The 17790-nt window shown below is 44.1% G+C and overlaps 1 protein-coding gene across 1 annotated transcript in view; it reads left to right on the top strand.

Moving 5' to 3' along the window:
* Prdm5 (PR/SET domain 5) overlaps positions 1 to 17790 on the top strand; it is a 120679-nt gene that overhangs the window by 11092 nt on the left and 91797 nt on the right. Inside the window, exon 2 of the mRNA XM_048812548.1 lies at positions 14835 to 14957. Within this exon, the coding sequence (XP_048668505.1) occupies positions 14835 to 14957 (123 nt within the window). The remainder of the gene's footprint in view (positions 1 to 14834; positions 14958 to 17790) is intronic.

Raw genomic sequence — 17790 nt, 5'->3', positions numbered from 1 at the left:
TGCCACCCCGATCCAGCACTCTGGGTCGGTGCAGAGCAAAGTCAGTGGATGTCACATGCCTTTGTGAAGTCCTGATGTGATCTGTGTCCTCCTACCTGAGCACACCACCCAAATCTGGCCACTCAGCCAAACCTGAGCAGACTAGGAGAGAGCTGGCAATTCATGACCAGGTTGTGATGAAAAAACAAATAAAAGCCAAACCAGCTTCTGTACTATTGGAGGAGTGCCACTATCAGTGCGGTTCTGACCACAGCCTACAGCACTACAGGATTTCTACCAAATAGATGCATCTGTTGTTGCAGATGATTGCAATTCCAGCTCCAGCTTGTGTAAGTAATGAGGCAGTCCACGTGCCAGATCACAGAAGGTCCAGAGGTGGGTGAGTGGCTGCAAGGGGGGCTGATGAGCTCAGTGACACCACCCAAGACCTCTCCATCTTCCTGCAAGCAGGGATGGCAATGACTGACCCCCAGTTATTGAAGTTATTAAATTCTTTATCACATAAAGAATTTAAGACAGTCATTACAAAAATGATCAACAAATTCCCAGAGAATACAGAAAAACAGTTGAATGAATTAAGGAAGTTGGTGCAGGATATAAATGAGAAATTCAAAAAGGAGACAGAAATAATTGAAACAAAACCAAATAGAAATCTTGTAAATGAACAACACACTAAATCAAGTAAAATGTTCAGTTGAAAACCTCTAATGGAGTAGACCACACTGAAGACAGAATCTCAGAGCTGGAAAACAGAGTGGCCAGCCTTGAATGTTCAGAGAGCTTTAAATAAAATAAAAGAAATATCCATGATCACAATATATTAAAACTCTAAGAGAACATTAAGAGACTCACTGGAATTAATAAGGGTTGTGAAATGCAGGCTAATGGAATTGATAAACTCTTCAGGGAATTAATGACAGAAAAATTTCTAAACTTCGAGAATCATATGGACATCCAGACACAGGAGGCATTCAGAGCCCCAGCAGACAAAAATTAAAAAAAAAATAAACACGAGCCTCTCTACAATACATTTATAATTTCAATGCCTAACATACAAAACAAAGAATTTTAAAAGCCTTAAAAGAAAAACATCAAGTCAAATCAAGAGGCTAGATAGTTAGAATCACTTCCGATTTCTCAGCACAAACTCTAAAAGCCAGGAGGCCTTGGTATGATGTGTTACAAGTCCTGAAAAAAAAAATAACTGTAAACCAAGACTGCTATACCCAGAAAAGCTGTTTTTCAAAACTGAAAAAGAAATAAAAACTTCCAAGGTAAGCAAAAATTTTAAGAATTCATTACTACTTAACTGGCACTACAAAAGTCACTTGAAGAAATATTTCACACAGAAGTAACTAAAAAACACCCAGAGTTCACAAGTGAACAAATCTCATTTGAAGAGAAACAACACCAAATTAAACATCATAAGTAAATCAAAATGGCAGGAATTAATAAACATCTCTCTATAACATCATTGAATGTCAATGGTCTTGACTCTTCAATTAAAATAGCTTAAAAAACAAGACTTAAATATATGTTTTTCGAAAGTGACCCACCTTATAGACAAAGACAGCCACAGGTCGAAAGTGAAAGGATGGATATTGATGTGCTATGGGAATGGAGCCTAAAAACAAGCAGGAGTGGCTACTGTTATATCTGACAAGCACACTTCAAATTAATCAGAAGAGATAAAGAAGGTAACTTCATGCTGGTAAAGCTAACAGTCTAACAAGAAGATACACCAATAATAAATAGTTATGCCCCATAGTGGGTATAATTAGATACATCAAAGAGACAATATTCAATTTGAAACATCAGTTAGACCCCAGTACAATAATATTGTGTGATTTCAATGCACCTCTCTCACTATTAAATACATCATCCAGACATGAACTCAGTAAACTCTTTGGCCCTGAAAATTATTATAAATCAAATGGACTTAACAGACAGCTGTAGAATATTTCACCCAACAATAATTGAATACACCTTCTTTTCAGTGGATCATGGAAACTTCTCCAAAACAGACCGTATTTTAGGTCACAAAGCAACTCTTGGAAAATACAAAAAGAGTTGTATTTTCACAATTTCCACAGACAATTCTTTGCATCTTATCAGATTATAATGGAATGAAATTGGAAACTGACATGAGAAAACCATACAGAAACTATATAAACACATGGATATAGAATACTATACTTTTGAACGATGCATGGATGATAGAAGAAATTAAGGGAGAAATGAAAAATTTATAGACTCAAATGAGAATAGTGATACAACCTACCAGAAACTTTGGGACTGTATGAAAGCAGTTCTAAGAGGAAAATTTATAACTGTGAGTGCTTACATAAGAAAATCAGAAAGATCCCAAATAACCTAATAATGCATCTCAAGTCCCTGTGAAAAGAAGAACAAAACAATTCCAAAATGAGCAGGAGGAAGAAAATAATTACAATCAGAGCCGAAATCAATGAAATTGAGAATAACAAATACAAAGGATCAATGAAATAAAGATTTCATTTAAAAATAATTAATTTATTTGTTCTAATATGCTATACATGACAGCAGAATGCATTTCAATTTATAGTAAAGATTTCATTCTTTGAAAAGATAAATAAGATTGATAAGCCCATAGCCTAACTGCCCAAAAGAAAAAAGAGAAGACCTAAATTAGGGATGACAAAGGAGAAAACACGACAGACATCAGAAATCCAGCAGATCATTAGGGACTATGTCGAAAACTTGTACTGTAATAAATTGGAAAACCTAGAAGAAATGGACACATTTCCAGACTATGTTCCCAAACTGAATCAAGACAGCATAGAAAACCTAAACAGACTAACAACCAGCAGTGATATAGAATCAGTAATAAAGAGCCTTCCAACAAAGAAAAGCTTTGGATTCTCAGCTGAATTCTACCAAACCTTTGAGGAAGAATAAATGCCAATACTCCCCAAATTATTCAGTACAATAAATAGCGATGGAACACTTCCAAATTCATTTTATGAAGCCAGTATCACACTCATACCAAAACCAGATAAGGACACATAAAGAAAACTACAGATTAATATCTCTGATGAATTTAGATGCAAAGAACTCTTAATAAAATATTAGCAAATCATGTTTAATAGCATATTAAGAGATTACACATGATGACCCAGTTAGTTTTATTCCAGTATGCAAGGATGGTTTAGTATATGCAAATCAATAAATGTAATTAATCACATAAAAAGAATTAAGGACAAAAATTACTTAGTCATCTCAGTAGATGCACAAAGGTCTTTGACAAAATTCAGCACCCATTCATGATAAAATCACCGAAGAAAGTAGGGATAGAAGTAACCTACCTCTACATCATAAAGACTATATATGAAAAATACAAATCTAATTGATACTAAATGGAAAATAAATAATAACTAAAAGCATTTCCTTTAAAATATTGGACAAGACAAGGACATCCACTCTCACCACTCCTGTTTAATAATCCTAGACATTCTAGCTTGAACAGTTAGGCAAAGAAGGGAATAAAAGGGATAAAAATAGGAAAGGAGGAAGTCAAATTATCATTGTTTGCAGATGATATAATTCTATACTTAGAAGATGCAAAATCCCCACCAAAGACTGCTAGAGCTAATAAACAAGTTTGGCAAAGCAGCAGGTTACAAAATCAACATAAAAAATTCAATAGCTTTCCTATATACCAACAACGAATCTACTGAGAAAGAAATCAGGAAGACAGTTGCATTCATAATAGCCTCAAAACAAACAAACAAACAAAAAACCCCACCAAAAAGCAAAACTCAAGGAATAAATCTAACCCAGGAGGTGACAGACCTTTACAATGAAAACTATAGAAAATTGAAACAAGAAATTAAAGAAGACTTAGAAGATGGAAAGGACTCACCATGTTCATGGATGTGCAAAATTAATATTGTTAAAATCACTTACTACCAAAAGCAATATATAGATTCAATGCAATCCCCACCAAAATGCCAATGAGATTCTTCACAAAACTGTAAACAATAGTCCTACAATTCATTTGGAAGAATAAGAGACGCATAATAGTCAAAGCAATTCTAAGCCAAAGAAGCCTGGAGGCATTACAGTAGCTGACTTCCAGTTATACTACAGAGCTATAGTAACAAAAAACCCCTGCATGGTCCTGGCATTAAAACAGACCCAGAGACCAATGGTACAGAATAGAAGACACAAACCCACATAGTTAATGGCATCTGATCCTTGACAAGGTGTAAACATACATTGGAGAAAAGTCATTCTTTTTAACAAATGGCACTGGGAAAACTGGGTATCCATATGTAGAATAATGAAACTAGTCCTTTATCCTTTGTCAATCAAAAAAATCAAATCAAAAAGGATTGAAGACAGGAATTAGACTAGAAACTCTGCAACTCCTAGAACAAAACATAGGATCAGCACTCTAGCATGTCAGCGCAGATTATGACTTTCTCAGAAGACCCCTAGAGCTCAGATGATAATGCCAAGAGTAAATAAAGGGGATGGCATCAAATTAAAATGTTTCTGAACAGCAAAGGAAACAGATAGGAATGTGCAGAGAGAACCTACAGAATGGGAGAAAATCTTTCCTAGCTACTCTTCTGACAGAGGATTAATGTCTAGAACATATAAAGAACTCAAGAAACTTTACACCAGAAAGCCCCCAAATAACCCAATTAATAAATGGGCAAATGAATTAAACAGGTACTCCTCAAAAGAAGAAATACAAATGGGCAACAAATATATTTAAAAATGTTTAACATTATTAGCAATTAGGGAAATGCAAATTGAAAAGTACACTGAGATTTCATATCACACCAGTCAGAACGGCAATGACCAAGAATACAAATAGTAAAACATGCTGGAGATGATGTACAGAAAAAGGAACACTTTTACCCTGTTGGTGTGACATTTCGTTTTTGGTGCCAGGGATTGAACCCATGGGCACTTACCCATGGAGCCACATCCCCAACCTGTTTTTATTTGTTTGTTTGTTTGATAATGAGGATTGAACTCAGGGGCACTTGACCACTGAGCCCCATCCCCAGCCCTATTTTGTATTTTATTTAGAGACAGAGTCTCACTGAGTTGCTTTGCACCTCTCTTCTGCTTTGCACTTGCAATCCTCCTGCCTCAGTCTCCTAAGCCACTGGGATTATAGACAAGTGCCACCACATCAGGCTTCAATCTCCAGTGACTTTAAGATCAGAGTGAAGACTCTGGATTTCCTGGGAGAAAAGCTGGCTGGTGTGCGACTGTGGGCGGAGCTTCAGCACAGGCCTGCGGAGGAGTGCAGTCTGTCTGCTCGCCCTTCCTGGGTTTCCTCTTCACATGCCTTTTATTCCTTCCGTCCTGCCTTAGCACCACAGCAGAACAGTCTGGAAGTGGGAGTTAGTGCCTGATCAGGATCGCAGACAAGCAGACGCAGATGCCGGGGAGGCGGCTGTGTGGAGGGGAAGCGCCCTTGTCTGCTGCCCTTGTGAGCGCTGCGTCTATAGGAACAAAAGTCCACTCCCAGGGTAATGAAAGAGTACTTGTGCAGTATGAAACGGAAGACCTGGGATGGCCAGGAGTGCATCTGAGGGAACCATTCAGCAAACCAAGGAGGCCTGCGAGGGTCTGGGCAGCTGGAGTGCTGGTGACCTGCCTGCGTGCTCTCCTCAGAGTGGCTCACAAGCTCATTCCCTTGATACCACGCTTCAGTCCTGCAGCTGTGGAGCATCTGACAGTGGCCGGAAGGCCAGGAAGAAGGTTACAGTCCTGCCCTCTGCAGACTTGCTGCTGTCACCGAGGCCCTATGCATACACCTCTCTCCAGCACAGGGGTGGGGGACACCTTTGCCAATGTCGCCTGGTGCTTCCTGTGGTTCTTCTCTGGCAGCAGGCAAGCGTCTCGCTGGAAGTGCTGGCGTCATCTGTGCAGGCAGAGGCTGGCACTTGTCCCAACCCATGGATCCCTGAACAGAGCATAGGGTGGAGGGATGTGCAGTTTCAGCTCCTGGGCTTGTGGGGAGTGGGCTTCGGGTTGTGAGCTAGGGAGGGACAGGCGGCTGGGGCTCAGGGGAGAGGAGGGTTGCAGGACTGGGGTGGCATTCTGTGGCTTGTGCAATCCTTGTGGCCCATGTTTCTACACAGAGGGGGTGTGGGCTGCTCACGCGTGTGGCTGGGTTCCATCCAAAAGAAAACTCACAGATATCAGATGTTGGCAGTTTCTGATGGGTCTTCCAATAAGGCCTGCAGTGCACACGACCATCCGTCTTGCAGGCCTCCGTCCGCAGCTCTGCTGCCCTGGGCTGCTCAGTTCCTCCAGTTCCCCTGATGCTCGCTCCCTTCCCTCTGAGCTTTTCTCCAGCATCAGCTACTTCCTCTCCCCATTTCTCAGGTCGTCACCGTATTTCTGGCCTAACATTGATTTATTGCTGGACGAGTAGAAGGAAAGCTGGCTACTGACATCCCCTGGTGGCAGTCTTCAGAGACCTTCCTGTAGCTCAGAAGTCCATGGCTCCTCAGAGCTGACCATAGGTGGAAGGTCCTAATAACCCAAACCCAAAGCCCCTCCGTGTGAGATTCAGGTTGTCCCCACAGTGGCACTGCTTGTGACTGAGCTTCTCTGAAGTTCACAGAGAGGAGAAGTTCTTCCTTAGCCCAGCTGGTGGTGGAAACTCTAAATAATACAAATCCGTGATGGCATTTTTGCACTTTAAAACATTGAGTGAGTATGCAGTTGGCGTCCATTGTCGCATGGTGTCATGTGAACCTGCTATGAAAACCCTCAAATACGCAGTGATGAATGTGTTTTGATACTGATAAGATCAGTGTTGCTTTCCCATTTATGCAGTATTATTTCAGTTGTGATTTCATTTAATCTTCGTCGACCCCAGGGTTAATGAGTTTCCTGTTCCTTGAATAAATGCAGTTGCTATGTGCTGCAAGTATGAGATACTGTTATATTTCAAAGACTTGGAAGATGACCCTGGTGGTGCCAGTGTGTGGATTTTGGCTGTTGTTAGGGAGCTTTGGAGGTGGCTCCCTATTTCAATTTGCAATTCCCTAATGAAATGTGATATAGAACAGTTCTTCATAACTTCTTTGTCATCTGCTGAACCAGCAGGCATGGGAAGGAAGGCTGGGGGCGGTGCTGGGGCTCTCATCCTGGAGAAGAGCAGGAGCATCAGGAGATAAAGTGATGTCTCGGGAGAAGAGGGACAACGGCCCCTCACACAAACAGCCCAATTTAGGAGAGCAGATTCTAAGTGCATGAATCTGGGGTCTCTGGCCTGATCCACTTGGGCTTGATGCTGAGCTAGGCTGTTTTTCCAAGTCTGTTTGGAACCCGGCCCTCTGCTCCCTGTCCTGGACCTCGGCACTTCCTGCCGTCACGCCCGAGCCTAGATTCACGGAGCTACACAGCCCCAACCACTCTCCTCGGCCACCTGCCTGTGTGTCCCTGGCAGCACTGTGTCTTCTATAGGCTTTGTAACCACTGTGGGGTCTCAGCCAGATGTAAGGCGTGGCCTCCCAGAAAGCGTGCGTGCGTGCGTGCGTCCGCACATTTGGTACCTGGAATTGAACCCAGGAGTGCTCTTCCACTGAACTACATCCACAGCAGTTTTTGTTTTTTACTTTGAGAGAGGGTCTTGCTGACCTCGCATTGTATCCTCCTGCCTCGGCCTCCCAAGTTGCTGGGATTGCAGGTGTGTGCCACCGCACCTGCACCTGGCTTCCCAAAAGCTTTTGTGATTTTAAGCTGAGTCAATGAAATCATGCCCAGACTAGGGGGCCCGTTTCCCCTGATGTGCTGATCTTGTTGCAGGTAAAGGGGACCTGGACGAATAAGTGCGTGTCTGTAAGAGGACCCCCAGGAGGCTGAAGACCCTCACGTCCCCTCAGACAGGAAGGAGCGATCCATATGGAAGAGAAAGCAGACGAAGGGCTCCTGCCTGCCTAGGCTTGCAGGCTTTCTGTAGGGGAAGTGCCCTGGCATGGGAGGGTGTGCTGGGGCGGGGGACCTGGTCACGGTGCTCCTCCTCAGCTTGGCATATGGCTGGCAGAGCCCTAGAAGCCACTCCTGGTGTGCCACCATGTCACATTGCTGTCACACTGCAAATACTGTGTGGATCTGCATTTGGATTTGACTAGTAGCTGTTATGGATGTGAGGTGTCCCCAAATGCTCATGTGTGAGGCAATGCGAGAGGGTTCAGAGGAGAAGTGATGGGGTTGTGAGAGCCACAACCCAGTCAGTGAACTGACCTCCTGATGGGATGGATTTAGTGATAGCTGGAGAGCCGGAGGGGAGGGTGTGGCTGGAGGAGGCGGGCATTGGAGGCGTGGCTTTGGGGGGTACATTTGTATCTGCCAAGTGGCGACCTCTCTTTGCTTCCTGATCACCATGAGAACTGCTTCCCCCTGCCACACTCTTCTGCCCTGTTGTTCAGCCTCACCTCGAGCCCTGAGGAATAAAGCTGGCTGTCTGTGGACTGAGACCTCTGAAACCGTGAGCCCTCAAGTAAACGTTTCCTCCTCTAAAGTTACTGTTGTCAGGTCTTTTAATCACAGCAGTGAAAAAGTTGACTGAACCAGTAGTGCTGAGGTACATTCGTGTTTGTCCTTGACAGGTGACATGGCTGGACGAGGCCTGTGTGCTCTCAGGCATGCCACCTAAAGCAAGATGTTGTCCTGGGAGCAGCTATTGGCCCCTGAGGTTCTGGTGGGCATATTCTCTTAACCTTTTGAGGGGAAACTAACCGGGACAACGACGCGCTTCTTGCACCTGGTTCCAGGAGATGCTGCCTGGTGTCTGTGAGGTCAAAGGCAGAGAGTACCCTCTCTGCCTTGGGAATCAGGAAACCCAGTGAAGCTCAGTGGGGGATGGCTGGTGCAGAGGGGGAGAGCGCCCCCTGTGGGTTTCCACAGCAGCCCCAGGAGTTACAGTTGTTCTCCTGAGATGCTTCTTTCAGATATCCAGTGATGTCACTCCCTAGGGGCTTTGTAGGGGTTCTGTGTTTGGGATTGGGGTCCCTGATGATTTCATGGCTATGGCAGGCTTGGTGCCTGGGAAAGTTTCTGTGCAAAGTTATAGGATGCCCAGTTGGAATGGCAATGCCCTCCAGACTAGAGTCTTATCAGCTTTGACCTTAATCTTAGGCACATAGCTCCTGGGAATAGAGGAATTTGCTTGCTTGATAACTATAGTGACTCATCAAGCTCTGGTGCTCCTAGAACTGCCTGCCTAACAATAACTTCAGACAATAGACCTTCTTGAGAGCTGCACAAAGCTCCTGACATTGCATATTGTAACTGTGAAATGTAACTGCAGAATAAGCAACTTTCCTGATACTCTGTACAGTAATGTTTAGAGTATTATTATGGTACTAATGACCTAATATAACCTATTGTTATAAATAAATGTGGCTGCTTGGACAAGGAGCCATTCTTCCACCTTCCCTGCCTCTGCACCTTGTCTCTGTCTACTCTTTATTATTATTAATTACAACTGGCAACCAACATTGGGGCACAAGAAGAGTTCTCTCCCTAGAAGCCTCCCAGTCCACAGAGTTTGGGACAACAGAATCCGCCTTAATAGAGACCCTTCTGGACAGACATTGACAGGTAATGGGGGAAGGGGGTAGCTTCCTTATGCCCGGGACAGGCTTTTGACATGTGTCTCTTTCATTGGCTGGTACCTATCCCTAATCAGTAGGCTATGGGTAATTCTCTATTTCTGTCTGATGCTAAATGACGCCATCAGGCCGAGCTTCCTCTTCTACTTAGTAAGGCTGGACATACCGTAAATAATGCTGATCTTACCGCCTTGCTGTCAGAGATAAGCTCTTATTGACCTTTTTATCCAGAAAGTGGGACTCTAAATTTGGAAAATGGGAGAAAATAGGTGAAACACTACATGAGAAGACACGAACTTCTATTCCTGTGCTTCAAACTTGGTTTCTTTGTACAGATGCAATAGATAAAACCTCTGTTTATCAACCTGCCTGCTCTTCCTTCTGTGCCTGGCTCTGTGACCCTTAAGTCCCCTACTGCTCCCCCTGCAGCGGTGGCACAGCCCTAGCAACAACACCCTGCCCGGAGCTCTTCTGGAGCCTCTCACGCATGTTGCATGCGATTCTTTAACTCTCTGCCATTGCCCCCGTGGCCAGCTATGGCAGCGCCCTACCCCCAGCTAGATCCCAGTTAACTGTGTGTTTGGGACAAGCTGTGGAGGAGGGGGAATCTCAATAACTTACCTGTCTGTCCATTAAGATAAATTCTGCTAACCAATCAAAATATGAACAGTCACCTCTTGCTATATTTAAAGAATTACAACCTTTAAATGAAAGGGGAAATACAGGTTTACTCTACTGTTACTGGAACATGTTTATCAGTTACTGAAAGTAGACCTAAATTAACTCTTTGTTTAAATGAGCAGTCAATTGCAGGGTTATTGGACACAAATACTAATGTCATGGCAATAAATACTTTTATGGTATTGCTTTATGCATGGCCTCAAGAGGCCACCCCGGTCTGGGGCAAAGGAACCAAAAATAAACAAATGTTCAAAAACTCCCTGTGGCTACCATGCTCTATACTTTCCAATCCACAACAAATCATTACTTATACTCAACCATATGTGGAAACTGTTACAAGATTTACAGATTTAAAACAAAAAGAAAAAAGAACTCTCCATAAAGTATGTAAACTACAATACCATGCTTTAAGCAAATTATAACAGAAAAGAAAAAAAATGATTACAACATTTTTTACTTACCTTTTAACTTCTGCTGGTTTCTAACTTTCCTAGCCTTATTTAAAATGTAAATTTCAAGGCCAACAAGATTTACTAGACTTATGAAAAACCAGTTAAGACAAAAGGAAAAAAGTGTCTCTTTTAAATTCTAACTGCTTGGCCGGCTGTCTTATCTGTGTTCAGCTGGCTTTCTTGACTAGTTCCTCCCTAATGTTATAGCACAGTATCATAAAATCATAAAATGCCCCATAATCCTATCGGACAGGCTTTGGTTAAACAAGCACATTGTACTCTTAAAATTTGCCTTTTAATAAAGAAACAAAAAGGGGGAATCTAGCCTCTCTCATAGAAATAATGCTTTAAATATTGTTTTATTTTCAGTTTATGCACTCAACATACAGTTCAAAGTTTATACTCACAATTGGTCATCTGCTTTGGATAGACATTTTATTCCCAAACAGCCATTACCAAAAATTTATGTAAAATATAGGTTTCCACCATACCCAGGATGACAGGACCCTATGCCTCTGATCACATGGGGAAGAAGAGACGGCTATGCTCACACCAGCAGGTCCAGTTTGGATTCCAGCTCCATGCAGGAGACCTATCAGTTATGAATGGACATTAGGGACTTCACAACCTGATCCCCAAGTTTCATTTGATTGTGGATGAGGAGAACCCACCAAACAAAAGGACAGTGATCACTCTCCTTGAAAGAGAAGGTACACTGAAAGACGATCTCAAGCTACTAGAATTCCAGTGACTTGGGGAGATACAAAATCATTAACAGCATCAGCTCAACAACTTTTGGCTCAAATGGGGTTAAAATGTACCCCAGAAAACTTAATTACTGCTGTGATCGCTAAACTCACACAGAACTCTGTACATGCTTTGGTCTTAACAATAATGTTGTTCTGTTGTTGTCCCCCAGCTGTGGAAGTTCAGTACAGCCAGACTCCTTCACTTGTAAAACTCATTACAATATCTGGGTTTGCTTGTCTGAAACTGTTGTATACCGACAACAGTGTCTCATGGTACCCACGTTGTCTTGTCAGACTGTGTTCTTACCTTCCCCACAGGATTTCATAGGCCACCATCCTACACAACGTATCCATAAGGTCTAGTCCCCTTGATAAAAACTGTGATGATCCACTAAACCTTCTCTCTAGGGCAACATTTGACGCTTTGACATTTTCCTTAGCGGACATCCCTGGACTAGCTGTCAGGGCTTACAAAACACTATAAAACTGGACTGTGCTATGGTAAATGACATTAATCATACGTCTCTGGCAATTAACCTGCTTCATAAGAAAAACAAGATTGTCAAACCATACTTGACAATTGGGCTGCAATTAATCATCTGCTAATATTACATCATAAAGGATGTCAGGAGTTTAATAATATGTGTTGCTTTAACTTAAGTGATAACAGTGATTTTATTTCAAAGGAGTTAGATTACTTTAACGATATCATTGATAAGGTCTGACAAGATGATGGACATTTAGACTTATGGGATTGGTTAACTGTGATTACCCAACTTTATTGGGTCAAACAATTACTTATAGGTGGATGTTTACTAATGCTGGGATTGTTATGTTGTGCGTGCTGTTGTCAATACCTACCCTATTTTTTGCCTCTATCAGCATTAAGAAGAAAACAAAAATTATTCATCCAAAAGGCCTTAAAAAACAAGAAAGGGGAGCTGTAGGGGTTCTGTGTTTGGGATTGGGGTCCCTGATGACTTCAGGGCTATGGCAGGCTTGGTGCTTGGGAAAGTTTCTGTGCAAAGGTGTAAGATGCCCGGTTGGAATGGCAATGCCCTCCATGCTACAGTCTTATCAGCTTTGACCTTAATCTTAGGCACATAGCTCCCGGGAGTAAAGGAACTTGCTTGCTTGATAACTACAGTGTCTCACCAAGCTCCCGTGCTCCTGGAGCTGCCTGCCTAACAGTAACTTCAGACAATGGCCCTTCTTGAGAGCTGCACAAAGCTCCTGACATTGCATATTGTAACTGTGAAATGTAACTGCAGAACAAGCAACCTTCCTGATACTCTAAACAGTAACGTGGTTATGGTACTAATGACCTATTATATTATTGTACTAACCTACTGTTATAAATAAACATGGCCTCTTGTACAAGGAGCCATCTGCCACCTTCCCTGCCTCTGCACTGTATCTGTCTGTCTACTCTTTATTATTATTCTTTACAGGGCTTAACTTAACTGTTGTCAACGTGAGTGGTCACTGTGGTCATGGAGATGCCTGGGAGGGAGGACTTTGACCCTTACGGTTGACCCTTATGCTTGTTTACTGTGTGCGCTGGTGTCCTGTCTAGGGAGAGGCATGGTGTGCTGCCTGTCTCTCATAGCAGAGGGCCTGGGTTTGGCATTCCCCCGGGGTGGCTGGGATTCAGAATTGAGCAGGGAGTGAGGGCAACTTCAGAGTGGGTTTGTCACTGAGTGAGTACAGCAGTTTCCCACGGGTTCACGTCTAAGCAAATGAAAGATAAATACGGGGTGTTTACCATCCTCCGTTCCTCTTTTAGCAATTATAATATCGAATATTAAATTCTTGCTTCCTGCTGAGGGTCTGGCATTTCATGAGAGAGACTTTTACAAGGTGGTTGAGACTCTGTGGACATTTAAGAAATCAAGAATTGTTTGAGAAACGGGCAGTCTGCCTGACAGGAGGAGCAGGCGAACATTTCTCCAGTGTTAGGATCATGGAACTTCAGCTGTTGCAGTGTGTGCACCACAAGATTCTGCAGCCGATTTTGGGTGAAAATAATCATGTGCAGCCTGAGTCAGCGTGTGGACAGCCTCATGCCTGCTCTGCACCTGCCCATCTGTCTGACTCTGTGCTGCCCTCTTCTCCAGCTCCTTTCTGTCCCTGCCCTGTGACTGCCTTACTCTCAGCATGCTTGGAACCTATCTCACACTTAGGTCTGACCCCTTGGCTTCTCCTCGCTGTCCCCTTGCCCTGGGAGCCACCCCTTCCTTCTCTCCTCTTCCCTGAACTCAGGCCCCTCTGCAACAAGGCTGTGCCCGACTGTGCCACGCCTAGCCCTCTCCCTTCTCTGCTCTCTGCTGGGCTTCATGTCCTCATCGCCAGCCACACTCATCTCCCATGAATTGTCTTGTGTCTGTTTCAGTGCGGTGAGGCCAGGGGCTTATCTGTCTTGTTCACAGGAAGAGTCTTCATCCTTAGTGGTGAAGAACTCAGTGACTATGGGGTAAGTGAAAGATTGTCCAAGCATCATGACATGACATACCTCATAGGACTCGTTGCCCTTTATTTTCTAAAACAAAAAAATTGGATAGAGTTTGCTTTTCCTCAAGTCTGCACAGGTGCATCTCCAAAGTCTGTGGTCCTTGTGGGGGAAGGGGTGCCAATTGATCCTCCAGTCAAGCCTTCCTCCTGTGTCCTCTGCCGGATCCCAGCAGTATGTGAATACGAGCAGGAACAGGGCCTGGGGCATGTATTTTATTAATGGGGCATATGCCCAGTAACCAACAACATAGGGGTTTGGAAAAACGAGATTTCAAGCAACCTGGATTCAAGAATGTCTAATAGACCCCCTCTCTCCAATTCAAAGTGGAGTAGGTGTGAAGCAAGAAGCAGGGGAGAACTTGGGCTATCTCAGCAGTCTGTGAGCCGCCATGGAAAGAGGAAACGGACTCATTTAATTCAATCACTGAAGAGAGCTCTCCTTTTAGGATGTGACCCCATGCCCTGGTGGAGGGAGGCACTGAAGGGATTGCTCCCCCCACTCCCTCAGTTGGGAACCCAGCAGCACCCTGTCCATGGGAAAGGGGAGGGCTGCATTCCCCCCCACCATTGTGATCGTGCTTGTGAGTGAATACTAGAAGGAGAGCTCCTCTGGACCACAGAGCCTCCGTAGCACTGGGCGTTTCTGAGAGTGGCTAGACACTGCCACCTTGGAACCTGGGCCCAATGCTAGCATGGTAAAGGACCTGCTCACACAGGTCCACAGAAAGAACCTCATGTCCCGCCCTTGACAGACTCGGTGGGGTGGATCCTGGCCTGAACTGGGAACTCAGGAGCCTCTTCCGTTTCAGGTCCGGGGGAGTAAGGGGGAGGTGCTGTACATCCTGGATGCCACCAACCCGCGACACTCCAACTGGCTGCGCTTCGTGCATGAGGCACCCTCACAAGAGCAGAAGAACTTGGCAGCCATCCAGGTGAGCACGCTGCTTTGTGTTTGTGAGTTAGCTTTAACTGCACTCCCTGCTGGGCTCAGTCCCCAGGACCTGCTTCAGATAACAGTAACTAAATCAGAGGACAGAGCCAGTGGGAGCACTTGTGTACTACCGTGGAGATTTACCATAGCAATTGGCTCGCATGGCTCTGGAGGCTGAGAGTCCAAGATCTGTAGAGCCATGTCTTAGTGTGAGTTCAAAGACTGGAAGCTCCTACAGATCAGGAAGCCTCTGCTCCCGTCCCAAGGCTGTCCAGCAGATTCTATCCTTGCGGTGGTGGTGGTGGTGTGGGGGGGTGTCTGACTGTGCTCTGTTCAGCACTTCCCTTGATTGGAGGAGGCCCACCCACATAATGGAGGTCAATACACTTTACTCACATACACAGATTTTAAATGTTAATGTCCTGTAAAACCATGCTTACAAAAACACCCAACTAACCGTGACCCAGGACCCAGCTGAGTGGACACCTAAGAGAAACCGCCACAGGTAGGAAACATGTTGTTTGGAATCCTTTCCCTGGATCCTAATGTACCACTGCCCATAATGTAAGTTTCTGTTACCTGGGGTGGTGGGGGAGTGGGATTCATAAATGGAAATTGAGACAAGAAAAAATTCAGGCATCAAAGGGCCCGGTCATCACAGGGCGCTGCCCAGAGGACTGAGAGTGTAAGAAATGCTTACATTCTGGGGGAGCTGATTTTCTGCGTGGCCACGCCTAGCCTTCGGGGTCCACAGTGGAGGTGAAGCTGCAGCTGGTGCAAGCAGGAAGGAAAGGGGCGGTGGGTGCGCCAGAATGTGAGCGTCCACCAGGTGGTCCCTGGCTCCCGCCCGGGTAGGTGGCTGAGGACTGCTCTGGTCCTTCCGTTGTGAGGACGGGCTCAGAGCTGTGAGAGGGTGCACACAGTCAGGTTCTGACGCAAAGGGAGCACAGTCCCTGGAACAGTCCCTGGGAGTGTTCCGTCTCCTACTGTCTTTATCTAGCCAGTCTTTTCACTGCAATAGTGTGATTCCTCTTGGTAATAGGGTGATTCCTCTCTTTTTGTGAATAGTGAGTCCTTATCAAGCAGCTAAATTGGGATGGAAAATAGGATCTTTGGTAAGCAGATATTTAGGCCATTTTCACATTATTCACAGTGTATATCAATCCAGCCTCAGATTAAACTGATTACTTTTTCTTTATGTGTGGGCATTAATTTTTTTTTCAAATTTATTTTGTTTTCCTGATTTCCTGAGGCCAAGTCTTGTCCTGGGCTCTTCAGTTATGCTGTAGTTTAACTTACAGACCCAGTTCTTCTTGGTACATGTTACTGTTATCAACTTTGCCTACAGAACATGAAACGTTCTTTTAGCCAAGCTATTGTTTTGGCAGGTTCTTCATTATCGCATTTGTAGAGAATGTCATTTAAATTATTTTCTTCCTTGCTGAGAAAGGTATTGAGCTTCTTCCAAATTCCTTCACACTGGCTGTTCCTCCCTTAGGGTCAGTACTCTTCCCACTGGCTAGACTCCTGCAAGGGGCCCTGGTCAGGGGCCCCTGAGCCGCACCTGGGGACACTTGCTGTTTCAGTGGTCATGTCTTCTGAGAGTTGACAGTGCTCCTGCTCACTAGGTGCCTTCAGTGCAGCACTGCCCTTCCTCTGTGTCCACCGTGCATCTTTGCTGAAAGAACAAGTGTCCACAGGGATGACAGCTGTGGCTTAGGACTCCTGCAGCATCAGTGCCTGAGCAGAGGCCAGAGCAGGGCCAGAGCTCCGTGAAGTTTCACTCTTGGACTCTCAATGTGTTGGACTCTAAATGTGTTGGAATCTAAATGTGCTGAGGCACTGCGAGGGTGTGTGGTGCTCAGGTGGGATGGCGGCTGAGATTGTAACATTGTTTGCCCTTTGGTAGCAAGGGATTGAGTGCACTGTTGCCATGGTTTCTGTCATGGAACTCAAGAGGGACCTTTGTCAGCACCCATGAGGTAGCACAGTAGCTGGAGCAGTGGATTGCTGAGGGTTCAAGATCACATTTGAGCTAGGGCCAAAGAGCATGACAGCTGGGTCACAGCAACGTGAGCCTCCTAATTGGATGGGACAGTCTCCCGAGGATCCTGTTCCAGGAACACTGAGTTGGTAAGGGAAGATTGCAGTGTTTCCTGCATTATATTATGAATCACTTGCATTCCAAATTGCATCTGAAATTTGGGGTATTCAGGAAATTTTTAATTTGAGCTGTCTGTCCCGGGAGTGGAGTAAATGAGAAACATTTGTGGCTATGTGGCTGGTTTGGTGGAAAACTTCAATACTTGATCCAGTTTTTTTGGCTGAGGGATTAAGAATTTGAGGTCTGTCTTGGCAGAGGATTGCAGCTCCTTCTTGGAGATGCGATCATATTTCTAGTTTTGCAATTTATTTGATTTTGGAAAATTTGTTTTGGAAATGATGATTTGAGTGTATGAATTGCAGAAAAAGTATCCTGTAAGCAAACAATTCCTCCCACTTGCACACTTTCCTGAACAATCAGTCGAACTGTATGTTCATGCTTCTGGAAAGTTTCCAACTGTGAGAGAAAAACCTAAATATGAAAGATGCAGCTTAAAACGAACCCAAAGTATGCTTAAGCTCTGTAAGATGTGGGTGATTCTCTTTTAAGTGTTAATTTTGTTTCACTAAAGGAAAAAAAAATGTACACGTGGTATTTAAAAAAAATCATTTGATTTCGTGTTTGGTATTCTCTTAAATTTTTTTTTGACAGACAATTATTTAGTTAATGCTATTCAGTTAAAGTTACTGAATTAGGCTATTTAGAAATAAATAAAACTCTGAATTGTCTG

This window comes from Marmota marmota, unplaced genomic scaffold (genome assembly GCF_001458135.2).
Source record: "Marmota marmota marmota unplaced genomic scaffold, marMar, whole genome shotgun sequence".
Lineage (NCBI taxonomy): Eukaryota > Metazoa > Chordata > Mammalia > Rodentia > Sciuridae > Marmota > Marmota marmota.
The sequence above is the reverse complement of the archived record's forward strand: the minus strand, read 5'-3'. Positions and strand labels throughout refer to the sequence as shown.